Below are 19050 nucleotides of genomic sequence, written 5' to 3' on the forward strand. Positions count from 1 at the left end.
CCTCATATTACTCTGCCACAACTGGCTTCTAACTTCGTCGTGTTGTATTAAAGTGCTTGCCTCCACCATACTAATCAGCCGATATATTGAATATAAATTATACATATATGGATCAAACGAATGATGCAGCATTGTTAATCCCATCAAGCATGTATGAATTAGTATTGAAAGACATATAAAATGCCTCTAAAACTGGCCTTTCAAACGATAGAAGACTAAGTGTGCAATATTGATACTATTCCAATTGTTTCTGGAGAACACACTGCCTATCAATGAAACGTGCTCTACGTTAGGCGGGTGATGTTAGATTAATTGGTGAAAGTTATGCGAAGATCAGTTTATGTAACAATAATACATTAGTTTATTTCTTTCATAACGTTTCCTGAGGCAAAGTTCACCTTGACACAAATCGTAGGTATAAGTACAAAGTACTTTTTTAACTTTCAAAATAAATTTACTCTCTAGTAGTGCTACAACTACAAATAAAAGTATTCATACAATTTCACGGCTAATCGATCGATTAATTGATAACTAAGAGAAGCATTTATAAGAATAGATCATGTAACTTACAGTCGTTGAATAAATAGCATTCTATGACCTAAAGAAACTATGATTCATTGATTCTCATATTTATAAAGTAATCATGTTCACATACACGCTTCGTTTTAGTATGGTCCTAAACTTTTGACCAGCTGGTATTTAGGCTAATTTCATAGTGTTCACATTTTTCCTATTAAATGCAAAAAAAAAAAAAAAAAGTTTTTTTCCTCCTTTTGTTATTTTCATCTTTCGAAGCTCTACTCAAATAAGTGGTTAAGTCTAACAACGCAAAATACACATTTTTTCTTTATTTCATTGGCCTTAAGATTTTGGCCAGCAGTGTATGTCTCGTTAAGTCTATTGATCGTTAAAAAAACCTGCATACTTTATGTATTGTAGTGCTGATTTTAGAATCTTACATGATCTTAACGTCTTACGCCCTATAACAAATATTTAAATTGAAATAATGAAAATATAGCTTATAACTGCATTGAAGTAATATGACATAATTTTTTTCTTTATAGTTAAGTAGAGCCATCACTGTTCTGCCCACATGAGTATCGAAATACAGTTCTTAGAGTTTTAAGCACAAAGCCTTGCTGTTAGATAACCTGGAGCGTCATGATTTATAAATATCAAAAGTTACCTCTAGGTTTGGAAAAGGTTGCCTTCATACGTTGTGGAGGCAGTACATTTAAGCGAGTTCAAGAGAAAGTTTGATAACTATGAATGATAAGGGTTGGCTTTGGGGATTGTTCATTAGCTTTAGTTTAGTTTAGAGTGTTGGGCAGCCTAGATGAATTAGTAGATCCCTTGTTGTCAGTAAACATTATGTTATATTGATATAAGTATGATCTGTAAAGTGTTAGATTAGTTAGAAAACGAACTGAAAGGTGAGTGAAGATATAGTTTAGAGTATTGGAGTGATTCCGAAATATAGGGTGAACAAGTAAGTTAGATAACTATAGTTCATCGCTAGGTTTTCTACATTTTTAGTTACGTTGGCTTGCAGTGATTTAAGTTAATATACAAATATTCAATTTTATAGAAACAATAAATTAAGAAATAGGGTAATGTTTTGTCGTTACATGTGATGGGAATTGAATTATTTTCACCAGATAGTAAAAGAAAAACAGCCGTGAAAGAGCTGCGATACTACAGTATAATCAAAGTCAAAATATTCAACTAAAAGTCTAAGCTACAGAAAAGACAGTTGCTCAAACGTTAATGTGGCAGATAAAATGAAAATGAATACATTTTAATGAAGATAAACAAGCAAATTTACAAGGAAGGACTGCGTTAAAACAGCAAATAGAAACATCTGACTAATTATATTAGTGTGTCATAGCTTTAAAAAAGCGAAACAAAAATAGATTGAACAAAAAACGTTGCACCAATTGAAAATATCCCAGGGTTCAAGCTATAAAGTAGGATTATAAAATGTATCCTAAGTTTTGGAGGTGACTACGGAAGTAGGATTCACATTGCGGTGAGGATATACTGTCTAGCTGTAAGAAGAGGTAAGTTTTCAACTTACTTACCCCCTAATGGTAATACCATATTTCTTTATTTTCTTGGCCCAGCATGGCCAGGTGGTTAAGGCACTCGACTCCTAATTCGAGGGTCGCGAGTTCGAATCCACGTCACATCAAACATGCTCGTCCTTTCAACTGTAGGAGCGTTATAATTTGACGATCCATCTCGTTATGCATTGGTAAAAGAGTAGCCCAAGAGTTGGCGGTGGGTGGTGATGACTAACTGCCTTTCCTCTAGTGTTACACTGCTAAATTAGGGACGGCTAGCGCAGATAGCCCTCGAGTAGCTTTGTGAGAAATTCAAAACAAACTTTTTTTTCTTTTTCAATCAATTTTCAATTGAAAGCTACGCTAATTTGTTTGGATAGCTGAATGGGACGCTTGATGCTGGTATAGTTCACTTGCAGTGCTGTCAATAAGTGCCTATCTACCTATCTCTGTTTCTACTCTTTCGTTTCTCATTCGTGAGTGACGAATATAGGTTAAGACTGGTAGATGGTGTATTCCCACCGCAATGTGGGTCCTGCTTCCCAGTCACCTCCAAAACCTAGTGTATATTTTTATAATCCCACATTATAGCTTGTACCTTGGGATATTTTCAATTAGTGGAGCGTTTTTTTGTTTGATTTCTTTTTGTTCCAGCTTGTTTTTAAGTTATAACAAACGAATATGAATATATATATATATATTGACATTAATTTTGTGCATTTCACCTAGTCCTCCGCTGGTACAATGGTAAGTCTATGAATTTATGATCTAAAATGATGGGTTCGATTTCTCTCGGTGGACACAGCAAATAGTTCAATGTGGCTTTGTTTCCTTCACAAAATGCGTCTACAAAATAATCTCCTGAGAATAACTCTATTATTTTTTGTTTAGAGGATAGGACAGCCAAAATGAACTGACAGGTATAGTGTTGTCATAAAACACTATATTAATTCAGTACACCTTTTGTCTAACGCAGAAAAAAGATCTGAATAAATTATTTTTATCTACAGTTCATGATCAATGTATCCTGTTGACATCTGATTCCATCAGAGTTGGGAGTTTTATATTTTAGTTTTTGTTGTAACATTTTAAGTCTCGTTCAATTGTCACTTTTAGTATTTTATACGAGATTTTGCATTGTTTGTTAATTATTTTTTATCCTTCCCCTTTCGTAACAAGCGCTAACTAATATTTGTAGATCTTATTTGGCTCGATAACTATGGCTGAGAATTCAGAAGGATTGGAGACAGACGTGGAGGATGTTGAAGAAAAGAAACATTTTCAACGTATAGTAAATGCTTTTAGATGCTACAGGTAGAACAATATGTGTAAATCTGACACTGTGCAATAATTACTTCAGACCTAAGCTTTGTATAAAATAAGCTGACAACGATACTAACCTATAGGTCGTGAGTGTAATCATGAAGCACGAAAACCTAGAGTTTATAATACATTACATATTTATGAACATGTTTTTTAGACTGGTGAAGGAAGTTTGTCATTCTGTCCAAGACAATGAAGTAACATTTTAAATGTTATTCTATAATACAATTAATCTACTGTAGTTGTAATAATACTTAGGATGATGAACATGGTGAGAGTATTCCGGATCTTATTTTAACTTACAGAAAAACAATCGTATTAAAAGGGTTTAATGAAGTAAAGTATTCATTTAAAATTGAAAGTTTAGAGACCAACTATATATGTTAAATTACTCTAGAAAAGTTTAATTTTATGTAAATGTTTTCATGCTTCAGCCTTGTACCACATCAGTGTAAAAGACATTTGGTGGGATACTTGTATCATAACTTTAAAAGATTCAGTGGGATTTCATCAAGGATTTATACAAAATCTTACTAATGATAAATTTTAGTTATATTTTTAGTATATTTGGTTTTAATAACAATATTTTATAATCAGTGATGTTGAGAATAGTAATAGTAGGCTTGCCATTGAGTTTGTAAGTGTTAGACTGTTTCTGCTAATAAGTTTGATCTTGAATGGTTTTATCCGAATATTTCATTATGCACATTTCTTCAAATTTTATCAATTAATATATAATTTTTGTTTGCTGTTTTTAATTGGTGATTTTATATTTAAAAAAATAATTTATTCACAAACATTTGATACTTTTTTTATCCTTGAACAGTAGTTACATTTTTGTATTAAGCCAATAGTTTTAGAGTTTTTGCTTGAGTGTTACTGCATGTAATCTTCACATTGACTAGTTTGAACTTCCTGAAAAACTTAAAAGTGTAAAATAATGGATTCTAGCTTTCAATAGCAAGTTGTCAGTGATATAATGCATTCACAGTAGTTTATTTTGTAGTTTTACAAATACATTGCTTTATTTGACTACTCATACACTAGGCTTCAAACTAGTTGTTGTTTTCTGTTTGTGGTTTTTGCCATTTGCCAGTGTTTGCCAGCTACATTTAAAAATGCTCCACTAACAGAAGAAAGGCAAAACAAACTGTGAGTAATGGGTTGCAGACAATAAAATTTAAGAACAGTAGGTAACATGTTGGTCCATCTGGGCCATCTGATCTGCTAAACAAAACTAAAGCCATCTGTTGTCATTTAGATATTTATCAGCTGACATGAATTTCCAGGAAGAGTGATATGTTTGATTTCATGTTCCTGAGTATCATATCATATGTTACGTTTTTTTATTTCATGTTTTTGTATATTCTATTATATATGTTTCAATTTCATGTTCTTGAATATCTTGTGTTTGTTATAATATCAACTAACATTAAACAAAAAACATGCAATAAAAAAACTGAAACAACATTTGAACATGCTGTTTCTATCATTGGGAATTGTATGGTATAGTTGTATGAAACAAAATGGCAACAATATATCAGAAAATGTTTATTAATAGTGTGCAATTTGTTTAGATATTTCTTGTTTGCAGCCAGCTTTACAAAACTATTTTTTACAACTAGTATGAATATCTATAAGCATGCCTGAATTATCAACTTGTAAAAATGATGTCAGTATTCCTTGATGGTCACTAGATGAACATTAAATTCCAGTAGATTATAATCTACATTATAATGGTTAAAAGGGTGAACATGTTTGTGTGGCACCAGGTATCAATCTTGTGATCTTTGATTCATGAGGCAACAACCACAGGAGATAATAATGTGATGGTCCTGTTCATGGTAAAAAAGAGTAGTCCAAGAGATAATAGTTGAAAGTAAGGGTTGACAGTAGATGGACTTAGTAGCACTCGTACATTTTCAGTTTCAGAATATGTGTATATATATTTATATCCATTGAACTTAAACATGACATAACATCCTGTATTACATCCATGATCTGACATTATGCATATGTTCTGCTTCATACATTATAAATGTAAGGGTGTAGCCTAGTGGTCATTGGTTAAATAACTAGCCATGATGATTCCTGTTGCTCATGTGTGAACTAAACAATAGTGCAGCTTTAACATAATATATTATAGATTTATTGAATGTTACATAACCAGTTTTATATTTATTAGTGAATTTATGCTAGCGAAAGTCATATTTAGACAGATAAACTGCTATCTATAATCTGAACCACTTTAGAGCACATCTTTTCATTTATTAATTAACTATTATAACATATATATAAACAGACATGTGTAACTTCATTTAAACCTTTAAACTGTGCATTCTGTTTGTTTGCAAAAATCTGTCCTTTGTGTGTAAAACACTAATGTAATGATTTCTTTGTGTATAAAAACACTGATGTAGTGACTTGTTACCTTGTGTATAAAAACACTGATGTAGTGACTTGTTACTTTGTGTAGAAACACTGATGTAATGACTTGTTACTTTGTGTATAAAACACTGATGTAATGACTTATTACTTTGTGTATAAAAACACTGATGTAATGACTTATTACTTTGTGTAGAAAACACTGATGTAATGACTTGTTACTTTGTGTATAAAACACTGATGTAATGACTTGTTACTTTGTGTAGAAACACTGATGTAATGACTTGTTACTTTGTGTATAAAAACACTGATGTAGTGACTTGTTACTTTGTGTATAAAAACACTGATGTAGTGACTTGTTACTTTGTGTATAAAAACACTGATGTAGTGACTTGTTACTTTGTGTATAAAAACACTGATGTAGTTACTTGTTACTTTGTGTATAAAACACTGATGTAGTGACTTTTTACTTTGTGTATAAAAACTGATGTAATAACTTGTTACCTTGTGTGTAAAAACTGATGTAATAACTTGTTACCTTGTGTGTAAAAACACTTGTAATGGCTTGTTACTTTGTGTATAAAAACACATGTAATGGCTTGTTACTTTGTATGTAAAAACTGATGTAATCGCATGTTACTTTGTGTATAAAAACACTGATGTAATGACTTGTTACATTGTGTGTAAAAACACTTGTAATGGCTTGTTACTTTGTGCATAAAAATAGTGATGTAATTACTTGTTACTTTGTGTATAAAAACACTGATGTTATGACTTGTTATTTTGTGTGTAGAAACACTGATGTAATGACTTGTTACTTTGTGTATAAAACACTGATGTAATGACTTGTTACTTTGCTTATTGATAGAGTTATACCAAAACCTCTAATTTTGACTTCGAATAAACTTTTTTGAATACTTTTTGATAATAAAGAAAAACATTCCATAATTTTGTTGTCAAAAAATAATCTATAGGCTCACCAAGATTAATTATATAAATATATTGATTTTATATTTTTTTGATTAGTAAAACAATAATTATTCTAGAATTTGTATGTTTTTGATATGATTATGCTTAACATGATGTGTGTATATATAAGAATACATTTCATATGATAAAATGATATAAATATATAAATAGTTTATAATAATCAAATGAATTTTAAAACTGTAAGTATTTTAGTCTGTAACATAAATCTCTCATTTTTCTATAAACTGTTGGTTAGGTTATTTTTACTGGATTGAAACGGACCCACCTACTATCTTAATTCTGAACACTTTGCATACGGGTAATGGGACATAAGTCGTTTCATTTCGTGTGTTGATTCTTGTTCAAACTTTTATTTGACTATTGTGTCAGTAAATTTGGTGTTAAACTGTAGATTATAATTCACATATTTGTTTTATATAGTATTTGATTTCTTAATTTAAATGTAAATGTTAAAAATCACACCTAAATATAGATTTTTCTTGTGTTACATGGTATGTTGAAAGCAGCACAGTTTTAAGTGAGATGTTTGTGATGTCAAAATATAAAGCCTTTAGTTTTGTACAAATTAAAAACTCAAGTTACCAATACTGACAGGCCAGAATAGAAAATAACCTCAAATATACTAGTTGTTGAGATATCACTCGTGTACTGAATACAATGCAGTGGTATCACTCCTTTCTGTTTTTGGAAATGGTCACATATATACTTCTATATATGATATTTAAATAATCAGTGAAGATCTCAGAATGTTTTCAAAGTGGTTTTCTCAGCCATTTTCAAATATAACGGCTTTAGCTCTTTCTTTTGAGACAAACCTTTGTGCTGGTAAGTTGAGTTTTTAGGCTGTTTGAAATTTCATATTTTTTTTATACCCAACTACAACTTAGTTACCAGATAAATTATAATGGAGTTTTATGATATGAATATAGCAATTTATGTTTTTGTTGGTTACTAAAATAAATATATATATAACCTAAAAATATTTCATTTTGCATCCTCCATGTGTGAAATTTCTTAAGGCTTAGCAACCTTTGAGGATCAGCAACTATGTGCAAAGGGCATAACTAGAAGAGATAACCGTTTGCTGTTCTATGTCTAAAGAAAAATATGTTTTAAAAACTTATTTCTAAATAGTAATAATAATATACATATACAGTGTATTATAAGTGAAATGTAACTATTTTTAAAAGTACCAGTTCACTAAAACGTAGATAGCCAAGACAGGTCACTTTGTGAGGGTCATTTTTTATTCTCTGAGATACAGTAATATGAGTGCACATGCACCGTGTCATTGTCATTTCTCTTATGTTGGCCAGCAATGGCTGAAACATTAATGTAATAAAGTGGAAAATGCATTTATATAAAAACAGAACATGATGTTTTGGAACAACAGAGAATCTATTGGTCAATCTCAGCTGTTTCATCCTTTAAATTAAATTAAAAACTCTTAAAGCCAGCTCTTATCTTTCATATACTTCTTAAGTTTTTTCTTAAACTTGCTTAAATTTACTGCCATTATAACATTTGAAGGCAACTCATTCCAAATGCCAACCATCCTGTTATGAAACTGCCTTAACTGAAATTGATTTCTACTCTGTCAAAATTTATATTTGTCCCCTAGCCCTACTAATAGTGAAAATAACAAATAAAATATAAAGTTTTTCTTTAAAAAGAAATTAATAATTATTTGGACATTATAAAGATCTCACATGTGAAACTTTTCTGATGTATAAAAATATTTTTAATATTAAAATGAAAATTTCTCTGCATGCTGGATAGTCCACATTCTCAAAGAAAAAAATTATGGGAAAATCTTTAATTACAAAAGTCTTAATGCTTAATTCAGAAATTTGGTATTTTGTGTACAAAAGTCTTGCTATGTTTACCATTAACCTGCAAAATATTATGAACACGTGCATACTTTATCAAAAATCATAGTGTAATTGCTTTCATGGTTATGAGCTGGGCTGATTCCACCCAATCCATAATAGAGGGGTTAAAAAGAATCCTGCTTATTTGTGAGACTGTGATAACTTAAATATGCTTTAATAAAAGGAAGTTACAGAAAGATGATATTTATTATTCTTTATTCATCCAAAGAAAATGTTGCTGAATAGCTTTCACCTTTCAATGTGTTTGTTAAAGTTTAGTAAAAGTGGGCTGGTAATAGTCTTGCAGTTTATAACTTCAGACAAAACCTTACCTTTGTTTACATATACATAATAACCGGTTCACTGGTGTCCTCTGTGTGCAAAGTGTTTTGCATATGGTCCTGTCTTTTCCTTGTTATGTGCTACCTCATCGTCTGATTACCATGTCTTCCTTCCTTCCTTCTGATATTAAGGTACATGCTAAGCATTTCATTTAACACTTGATGGCCAGTTCCAGCATACCTTGTCCAACATGGGTTTCTGGCTTCTGATCACTATGCATTGCCTTATTATCTGGCCAGTTATCTCTTTCTAGACTCCTATAAGCTAAAGTCAGCTTTGTTTGTGTGGGGAACAGATCCTGACAACCCTACATATTTATTTCTTGCCTAGTTCTCCTGCCATTATCTTGCTCTTACATTTCTACTTTGGAACCTTTCATCTCCTTTCTGAGGCTTTTTACCAGTTTCTTGAGGTAGTTTTGGAGGATATCTCATTACCCCCACATTGATATGATTGTCCTTCTCTATCCTATCACTTCACACAGTTTCTTTGCTCTTGGGAATTCCCTAGTAGAAACACAGTCTTGTCTCAGGTTTATCTACCTTATACTTACCTTTTTGATAACTCCCTTTCTCTATAGATCTGTTTTTGGAGACATTCCTGATTCTTTGGAGTACTGCATAAAATCTGTGAAGCAACACTCAACCCTTTGTGTTTTGATTGTTCTTTTGTCCCAGTCTGTTTCCATACCATTCTCAATACCTGTTTTCTGTCCTTAACCCTGACATTTTTTCCTCTTCCTTCCTACAGTGTTCTTTCAGTTTATTGCTTGTCTTGCCATGTTACTAATCACTGCCAATAGTTTTGGTGACTATGGCTTTTGATCCAGTAGAATTGTATTTATCTTATTTTGTTCACTTGTGTTGGGAGTTTTCTCCAAATCTGTAGGTTATTAAGGTTTTGTATGGTAGACTTTGTCTTCAATTATTCTCCCCACCTCCTTTGTCTCTAGTTTTAGTATCCTTCCCATTACCTTAGGATCCTGCTGCCAGTCAGCATCTAACCAAAGCTCTTCAGGTTCTTCTCTTACAGTGTGCTATAGAGCCTGTGAATCTTCCTTTCTCAGGTTTTAATACCATTATTTCTATCAACCCCAAGAATACTATGGACTGACAACCTGAGGATGATTTATCCAGCCTTATCCAATTATTGAATCTTTACAGGTTACTGTGAAATATTTTCTCACTCTTTGGGGTTCATTTTCTTCATGTTTGTGGATGTCTTAGATGCTTACTTCCATATTTCCATTTCTTATTAGTTAAGATGCTATCTTTGGATCGTCCACAATGAGTTTATGTTTTAGTTTCTTGCTTTACTATTTGGGCTTGCTTCAACACCACATGTATTTGTCAAGTAGTTAAAGCCTTTGCCTGACTTATGCATACTTAATGATTGCACTTCCACCTCTTCATAAATAACTGACTTCTGGTAACTCCTTCCAAATTGATGTCTTCTCAGTATACTCATCTGCTAGTAACAAAAGCAGCTTGTGTGGGTTGGATTCTCAAGATGGAGAAATCTTTCCTGATTCCCACCCAGTATCTAATCTGCGTAGGTATTTTTCAAGACTAATCTCATTTGGGTCAAACCTTCTCCATTTTATTTGTGTTCCATAAAGCTTTTAGTTCTCCACACACTTTTGTCTCTCTCTCTTTCCACATGCAAAGTTATATTGCTTTTGGGGTCATGAGCATCTATGGAAGCTGTTATTTTCTCAGGTTTTACACATATGCATTATTTTCAGTGGACATCACATGACCGAAGAAATCTTGGACTTACTTATTGCTTTTCTTCCTTTAATTCTTGATGATCTTTAGTGGTGGTTGAAGAAGGAAAACATAACTGTTGTGGTATATCTTTCTTCTCTTCGTCTGGATTTACATCTGTTCCTCACTCCTACTTTTAGAGTGGATTTATCAACAGGAGGCTTCTGGACAATGGTCTTAGATAAAACCATCCTACCATTACATCTTGGAACTTCAGGCAGTATTACATGCTTTATATAATTTTCTTCTTATTGTTTGGAACAATCTTGTCATGATCCATTCAGACAGTTCTACTGTTGTGCTATTTTTTAACCACCAAGGAGGCACCTGTTCTCATTTGCTTTGTGGTCAAATGTTGGAATTCTTAGGACCTCACATTGCAAGTATGTCTCTCATTGCATCATATTCTGGGTGCTTTCAATTTCATGATTGACTTTCTTTCTTGACTCAGTCAGATTTACTCTATGGAATGGTCCTTTGACCTTCAAGTTTTCTGGTGGCTTTGCAGTGATTGGAGTACTCCTCATCTGAATGCTTTTGTCCATTCTCTTAACACCAAGTTACCTCTTCCTTAATATCTGGTTCCTCATCTACAGGCACTGGGAGTGGATGCTAAAGTGGGATTAGACCAACTGGTACACTTATACATACCAGAAATATTACATTTCCAAATAATTTCATCTTTTTGTTGGCTTTTCTGATTGATAGTGCATGTTCCATCAATATTCTTGTATTCATGGCCAATGAAAGTGAACACAGCATATGGATTTAAATGCAAAAGCAATTCATGAGAAAATTTAACCTTATATGAAGCAGTGTAATTTTCCTGATAAGTTTTCCTCAAGTGAATATAATTTTATTTCATTACTTTTATCCCTGTCTACTCTTCTTTCTGGCTTTTTTCTAGGATGACTTTGACTATCTACTCCACTAGGAGGTTGTTGCATGGATCTGGTTCAATTTCCCCAGTCTCTGTGGTTGCTCAGGGTGTGTCCAGTCATTTATATCTAGCATGGCCAGAAGGTTAGAAAGCTCAACTTGCATTCTGAAAGTTATGGGTTAAACCCCCTTCACTGAATATGCTTGCCCTTTTAGCCATGGGGCATTATAATGTGACACTTAATAACATTATTTGTTGGTAAAAGAGTATCACAAGATTTGGTGATGAATAGTTGCCTTCCCTCTTAATCCCCTCAGTGTGGATTCCTGTACGTGGTGAGAGGACCTCCCAGTGAAGGTTCTGTTCTTTCAGTTTATCTCCTCTTGGATCTAAACATCCACCCACGTTTTTGCTGTGCATGGCAACCCATGAAGGGGAAGAGAGGATCCTAGTGGTTCAGGAGTCCAACCCTGACACACCTCTTTGGCCTTAAATTCCTGTAGATAGGCGACCTTTGAGTGGGCCCGCTTATGTCAATCGGCTGGTCCACTTGGGCTAGAGTCAACCAAGTACCAGTGTTGGATGTTCTCAACAGGTGTTGTGGACATTGTGTCTGATGCTGGTGTTTGGGTATAGTGCTCACGAAACCCTGGCATTGCTGCAATGTCCTTGCATGACATTGTAGTACGTCCCCTAGTAGGGCTCCATGGTGGGTGGGGTCAGTAGGTACCGAAATTTTCCTTTTTTCCAATGGATCCTCCAACAAAACTTTAAAATAAAATAATGAAAAACAGTCAATAGGTAAATGACCACGTCTTAAAGACTTTAAGCAGCAATCTTCAACATCTGTAACACCTGTACCTCATTTTTTTAAATTACATTCTCTTTCAGAAAAACCTTCAGAGCAAATGTCTCCCTTTTTTATTCACAAGGGACTAGAGGGTCTTGCTGGCTCTCCAAAGTCAGTAAAGAAGCTTTGATCTGGAGACATATTGGTTGAAACAGCCACATCCCAACAGAGTTAACTCATCTTGAATTCAAAGGCAATTGGGGATTTAGCTATTGAGGTTACTCCTCATGCTACCTTGAATTCATCACGAGGAGTTATTGTTGAGAGGGATCTGAAGGATGTCCCCAAGTCAGAGATTCTTGCTGGTTTTTCCACTCAAGGAGTTTCTGCAGTGAGGCGCATCTCCACTCTCAAAGATGGAGTTACACTGCCAACAGATATCCTCATTTTGACATTAACATCACCACGTGACCTGCCACCATCAAGGCAGGTTATCTAAATTGCAAGGTACGGTCATACATTCCAAACCCTCTCCGATGTTTCCAATGTTAGAGGTTTGGCCACTCAAAGACGTCATGTCGTGGTTCCCTGACATGTGCTCGTTGTGGTGGCAAGAACCACGATGCCTGTGAGTGTGACATGGACCCACATTGTGTCAACTGCAATGGTTGTCACCCTTCCTACTTTTGTTCTTGTCCTAAATGGTTGGAGGAAAAAGAGGTACAGCATTTGAAAACAACTCATAACATTACTTATCCTGAGGCTACAGCTACAATGGGAGTGCAGACAGATCTCTGTGCCTCCAAGAGAATCGTTCTCAAAACAAATGAAAAGCCTTTTCACCTCCATGGTTAAAAAAGTTGATGAATCAACTTCTACACCCATCTCTGTTCCTCCCATATGTTCCAGCAAACTCCAGGATCCACATCCTTTGGTTCCAGGTACAGGCATTTCTTCAGAAACATCTTTTTCTCCCACCCCAAGTTGCAAAACAATCATTCGTTCGTGTCCTCAGTAACTGGAATCCCCTTCCAACAACAAAGATCTGCCCAATCGACCCAGGGCAGGATCCATAGCGGTTGATAGACACCCCCCGAATAAGGATAGTAAAGAAAAAATACGTGGTTGTAAACAGAAGGGTTCTCCAACCAATTCGCCATCACGTCATTAAAAATGGCCATCTTGATACACTGGAACTGTCGAGGTTTACGTTCTAATCTGGATGATATCAAAATACTGATTGCTTTCTACCATCCTGTATGTCTTTCCTTACAAGAAACATTTCTAAAACCTGCTGATACTGTCACCATTTGGCAGTTTTCTCTGTACAGAACTGACAGGCTGTGTGATGGACGAGTGCATGGAGGGGTGGCACTGTTAGTTGATTAGCATGTGCCCACCCAACACAGCCTTGGAGGCTGTAGCCATCCGTGTTTTGTTGGGTCATACCATCACTGTTTGTTCTCTCTACCTGTCCCCTGGAGAGACATATGATCAATCAGACCTTGATGCTCTTGTTGAAAAGTAGCAGTCTCCCTTTGTAATCCTGGGGGGCTTTAATGGACACCATCCCCTCTGGGGAAGTGCTGTTATTGATAGGAGGGGTCGCTCTGTAGAGCGTATGCTCTTTGATCACAATCTTTCTCTTTTCAATACTGGTTCTTCCACTTATTTTCATGCACCGAGTCAGTCCTCTACTGCTACTGATCTCTCAGTTTGCTCTCCTTCATTATTTTCCCAATTTTCATGGAGTGTTGACAATACTCCACTAGGCAGTGATCATTTTCCTATACTTTTAAGAGAGACTGGCTGTGATCGATGTCACCCTAACCACGTGCCTTGGTGGGAAGCTGGATCAGGCAGACTGGTCCACTTTCACTGCTCTTGCAGAACTTGATCCTGCCATCGTGAATCAGCCATCAATAGACGACTGTGTGGCAGTGGTAACTGACTGTATTATACAAGCAGCTGCTCAGTGTATTCCGAAAACCTTGACACGTTTTCCACGATATCCTGGTCTGTGGTGGAATCCTGCTTGCCACTTGGCATGGAAGGCTCAAAAACGGGCCTGGGATACTTTTTGTAGATATCCCACACTTTCAAACTGCATTGCTTTCCAACGGGCCCGTGCACATGCTAGGTGGGTAAGACGTCAAAGCCAGAAGGAATCTTGGATTAAGTTCACAACTAGCATATCTTCTACCACCAGTTCCAAAGCCATATGGGACAGGATTTGAAAGGTCAGTGGGCACTACAATTCTGTCCCCCTCTCGATCTTACTCTCTGGCCAAGAGGAAGCTGATGTCCGGAGCATTACCGGTACTCTAGGTGAAAGCTTTTGCCGGGTATCTAGCACTTCTGCTTGTTCCTCCACCTTCTTGGCCATCAAGACTTGGGCAGAGTGTTCACCTCTTTCCTTTCGAGCTGATTGTCTCTATGACTATAATCGTCCCTTTACACTGGTGGAACTAAAAATGGCCCTTCATCGGTCTTGCAGTACATCTGTTGGACCTGATGATGTACACTATGACATGCTGTGCTATCTCTCTCCTGCTTCTCTTCATATTCTTCTAATTGTTTTCAACCGGATCTGGCAGGAGAATGTTTTTCCTGATGCCTGGTGCCAGGCTATTATCTTACCTTTCTCTAAGCCTGGGAAAGATCCCAAGATTTCTTCAAACTACCATTCAATTGCTTTGATGAGCTGTCTCTGTAAGACCTTAGATGGTTAATGCTCATCTTGTTTGGTTCCTGAAATCAAACAACCTCCTCTCACCCTCCCAGTGTAGGGTCCGACGACAGCACTCCACAACAGACTGCCTAATTCGACTTGAAACATCAATCAGAGAAGGCTTTCTCAAATGTCAACACCATGTATCAATATTCTTTGACATTGAGAAGTCTTATGACACAACATGGAAGTATGGCATTTTGAGAGACCTCCAAAAAAAAAAAGGGTTACGTGGCCATTTACCGATGTTTATTAACATTTTTTTTAATGCACAGGAGATTTTAAGTTTATGTGGGTTAGATATTTTCCTGTTCTTTTGTACAAGAACTTGGGGTCCCTCAGGGTTGTGTTTTGAGTGTCACACTTTTCAGTATAAAGATAAATGCCATCACTGAACAATTCCCTCTCTCTGTTGCGAATTGGCTCTATGTCGACGACTTTCACATCTTGTCTCAGTCGTCGACCATGAGATATATTGTGCGGCAACTAGAAACTGCCCTCAATCATGTACTGAAGTGGACTATGGCAAATGGCTTTAATTTTTCTCTCTCTAAAACTATTTGCATGCACTTTTGCTACCAATGGGGTATTTACCCTGATCCTGAACTCAGTATCGGTGAAGTTTCGCTGCCAGTTGTCCCTGAGACCAAGTTCTTGGGGCTTATCTTTGACCGTAAACTGACCTTTATCCAACACTTAAAGCAGCTTCAGGTCAAATGCACAAGAGCATTGAACATCCTCCATGTCCTCTCTACCATTAGTTGGGGAGCGGATCGATGTTCTATGTTAAAGATATATCGTGCTCTTATTTGATCAAAACTTAACTGTGGATCAGTGGTCTATGGCTCTGCTAGACCCTCAGCCTTAAAGATGCTGGACTCCATTCATCATCAAGGACTTCAACTCTGCAGTGGGTTCTTTCCGCACCTCCCCTGTTTAAAGCTCATGCATAGAATCTCATGAACCTTTTCTGCACCTTCTCTGTTTGCAACTGTTTTTACTATATTCTTTGAAATTTCGCTCCTTACCAAAGCATCCCACCTGGGGATGTGTTTCCTTCCTCAGTGGGCCATGCTTTTTCAGAACAGACGATCTGCCATTGCTCCTTTTGGCCTTCACATCCAGGCGCAATTGGATGAATTGGGTCTGTCCTTGGATAACATTGCAGAATCCACTGGTCATCCCATCCCACCATGGCTTAATACAGCCCCCAAATGTGACCTTTCTTTAAGTCATCTGAGAAAGGCAGATACTCCTGATTGGAAGTACCGCCTTTTATTTACTGAATATCTTTTGAACAATCATTCCATTCCAATTTATACAGATGGTTCCAAATCAGGTAATTCTGTGGGCTCTGCCATGGTTTGTTGCGGTTCAGTGGTTGTGAGCAGAATCCCCTCTACAGCTTCTGTGTTCACTGCTGAACTGTATGCCATATCTCTTGCCCTGGATCTTATTGAAGCTGAGCAGTACTCTGACTGCACTATTTATACTGACTCACTTAGTTCTCTACTGGCTTGGAATTGCTTCATGCTGGTTCACACCCTGTTCTCGCTGATCTTCAAAACTGACTGACCCACTTCTCATTAACATTTACATCTATCCAGTTTTTCTGGATACCAGGCCACGTTGGTATTCGCGGGAACGAGCTTGCAGACACAGCAGCTAAATTTATCTGCTCTGGCACTATCACCACTGTGCCTATTCCGTACATGGCCTATGGTCCTGTATTCCAGGCTTGGCTCCATGCCAGTTGGCAGTTCACTTGGTGTGAGGAATGCGACAACAAGCTTTTTCAAATAAAACCCTATAGTGAGCTTTAGCCATCTAGCTTTCATAATGTTCGGAAGGAGGAAGTTGTTCTAACTAGACTTCGCATTGGTCACAGTATTTATACTCATTGTTTTCTTTCGTCTGGAACTGATGCACCAGTGTGTAGTTTGTGTAACATTCAAATCACTGAAAGCCACATTTTACTTTCTTGTTTTCATTATGACTCTCAATGATGGCACTAGTTTAAACCTGTTATTCCCAGGGTTTGTCTGTAACATTGGACAGTGTTATTGGTGATGGTGACACTGTCATGATAAAGTTTTTAGTTTTTTAGTGGCCATTAATCTTTGTAACCTCATTTAAGTGTTTGATATTTATTCATTACACCTTTTTAATTGTGGTTCCCTTTTCAGTCTCATTCTCTCTTGTTCAATTTGAAATTGGAACTTGGTCATAACATTAAATAACTCGACATCAGGACTGTGATAGGTCAGCTTCAGGTGACTAACACTGCTGTTTGAACTACCTGTTAGTTTTCCTGGCGAATTGTTATTACAATTTTGCTGCATGTCTTTTAACACCTTTATTATTTTACCTGGCCATAATGACACATAACCCAGATCCAGGACTGGAAAGGCCAACTTCTTCCTGGCAGGTTATGATCATTACCATTATGCGACAGAAAGTCCTTTACAACATTGTAGACTAGGTGTCAACATTGGTTTTATGCCATTTTATGTTTTTAAATGCCATTTTGTTTTACCTTCATTTCCTTTTATGTATTTTACTACATTTACTTTATTTTTACCTTTTTACTGGATGTGATGTCGAGAAATCCACTTGTTGAGAAATTTATATGCAAAAACGGCTCGTTTGGGTTGAGAAAATATTTTACATAGAAGAGCGAACAACGTTTCGACCTTCTTCGGTCATCTCTGGTTACCTCTTTCTTTGTGAACCTGACGATGACCGAAGAAGGTCGAATCGTTGTTCACTCTTCTATGTAAAATATTTTCTCAACCCAAACAAGCCGTTTTTGCATATAAATTTTACTGAATGTGTTTGGCATGGATAGTCTAGCTGTTTTGTACCATAACTCACTAAATCAACCAACCAACCAATCCCTCTTAATCTTTTACTGCTGAATTAGGAATAACTGGTACAGATATCCTTCATGTAGCTTTGTATGAAATTCAAAAGAAATAAACTGGTCTTCCATGTCTCCAGCTTTTGTACAGACCTATATGGGGAAGATGTAGCCCTTCTGGCACTCCACCTCAGTGAAATTCATTATCTGAGGCAAGCATTCTACAGTGGGGGGACAGGTCCAATTGTTTTTGAAGTGCACCATTACATTAGCACATCCATTACTACCATTGATCAGAGGATGGGTTACTTACTGGATTGCTAGTGTTGGTTGTGATTTGTGCACATGTTCCCTATTTAGTCAACTGATATGGAATTTTTTTCTTTCCATTCTACTTGACTTTAGGTGAAACCTGTCTTGGTGCTCATCCCACCATGGGATATGCATGCCTGATGCCATCAGATTTTGGACTGGAGTTGACCTACTGGCTACAGTATGATGCACACTCGTCACTCTACACCAAGGGGCACAATCCATTATCTTTTCCCACAATCCAGTCTGTGGGTAACACCCTACATTCATTTTTGTCTTGGACTATTGTTCCAGATATTTCAGTATGATGTGGGGTTGGACTCACCTATATTTTTTCTCCCATTCATTCGATGTGTTCCTCCCAGTTTCCACCAATTTATGTGACACCTACCACCACAATGGGTGAAGAGTGTACCTGGTACAGAAGTGGCTTGGTCTTCCAGTGGGATATCACACTACAGGTGTTTTTTTGGATGATTTTGAAATATATTTATATTCATTGTACTGGTCTATGGGATTCATGCTATTATGTTAATAGAGGTGTGATACAGTATTGCAAGTTATTATTTTCCTTCACTGATATATATATATATATATATCCAGTAGGTCTTTCTTTTTTCAGCATAATAAAATAATAACACCATTAAGTTGTTAACTTACTTGCACAAACCTATTTAATTATAACAAACTATTAAGGGTATACTATGAGGTGAAAATGACAACAGTTCTCTCAAGTG

General features: G+C 36.1%; 1 protein-coding gene across 3 annotated transcripts in view; it reads left to right on the forward strand.

Moving 5' to 3' along the window:
- Positions 1–3222: 3222 nt before the first annotated feature.
- Positions 3223–19050, forward strand: part of LOC143249947 (carnosine N-methyltransferase-like) — a 71557-nt gene continuing 55729 nt past the window's right edge. For 2 of the 3 annotated variants that reach the window (XM_076500572.1, XM_076500574.1), the window contains exon 1: positions 3223–3377. In XM_076500572.1, coding sequence (XP_076356687.1) covers positions 3283–3377 — 95 coding nt within the window. In that variant the 5' untranslated portion in view covers positions 3223–3282. Of the gene's footprint in view, positions 3584–19050 lie in introns of all 3 variants that reach the window. The other variant, XM_076500573.1, reaches the window with a different exon arrangement.

This window comes from Tachypleus tridentatus, chromosome 4, assembly GCF_004210375.1.
Source record: "Tachypleus tridentatus isolate NWPU-2018 chromosome 4, ASM421037v1, whole genome shotgun sequence".
Lineage (NCBI taxonomy): Eukaryota > Metazoa > Arthropoda > Merostomata > Xiphosura > Limulidae > Tachypleus > Tachypleus tridentatus.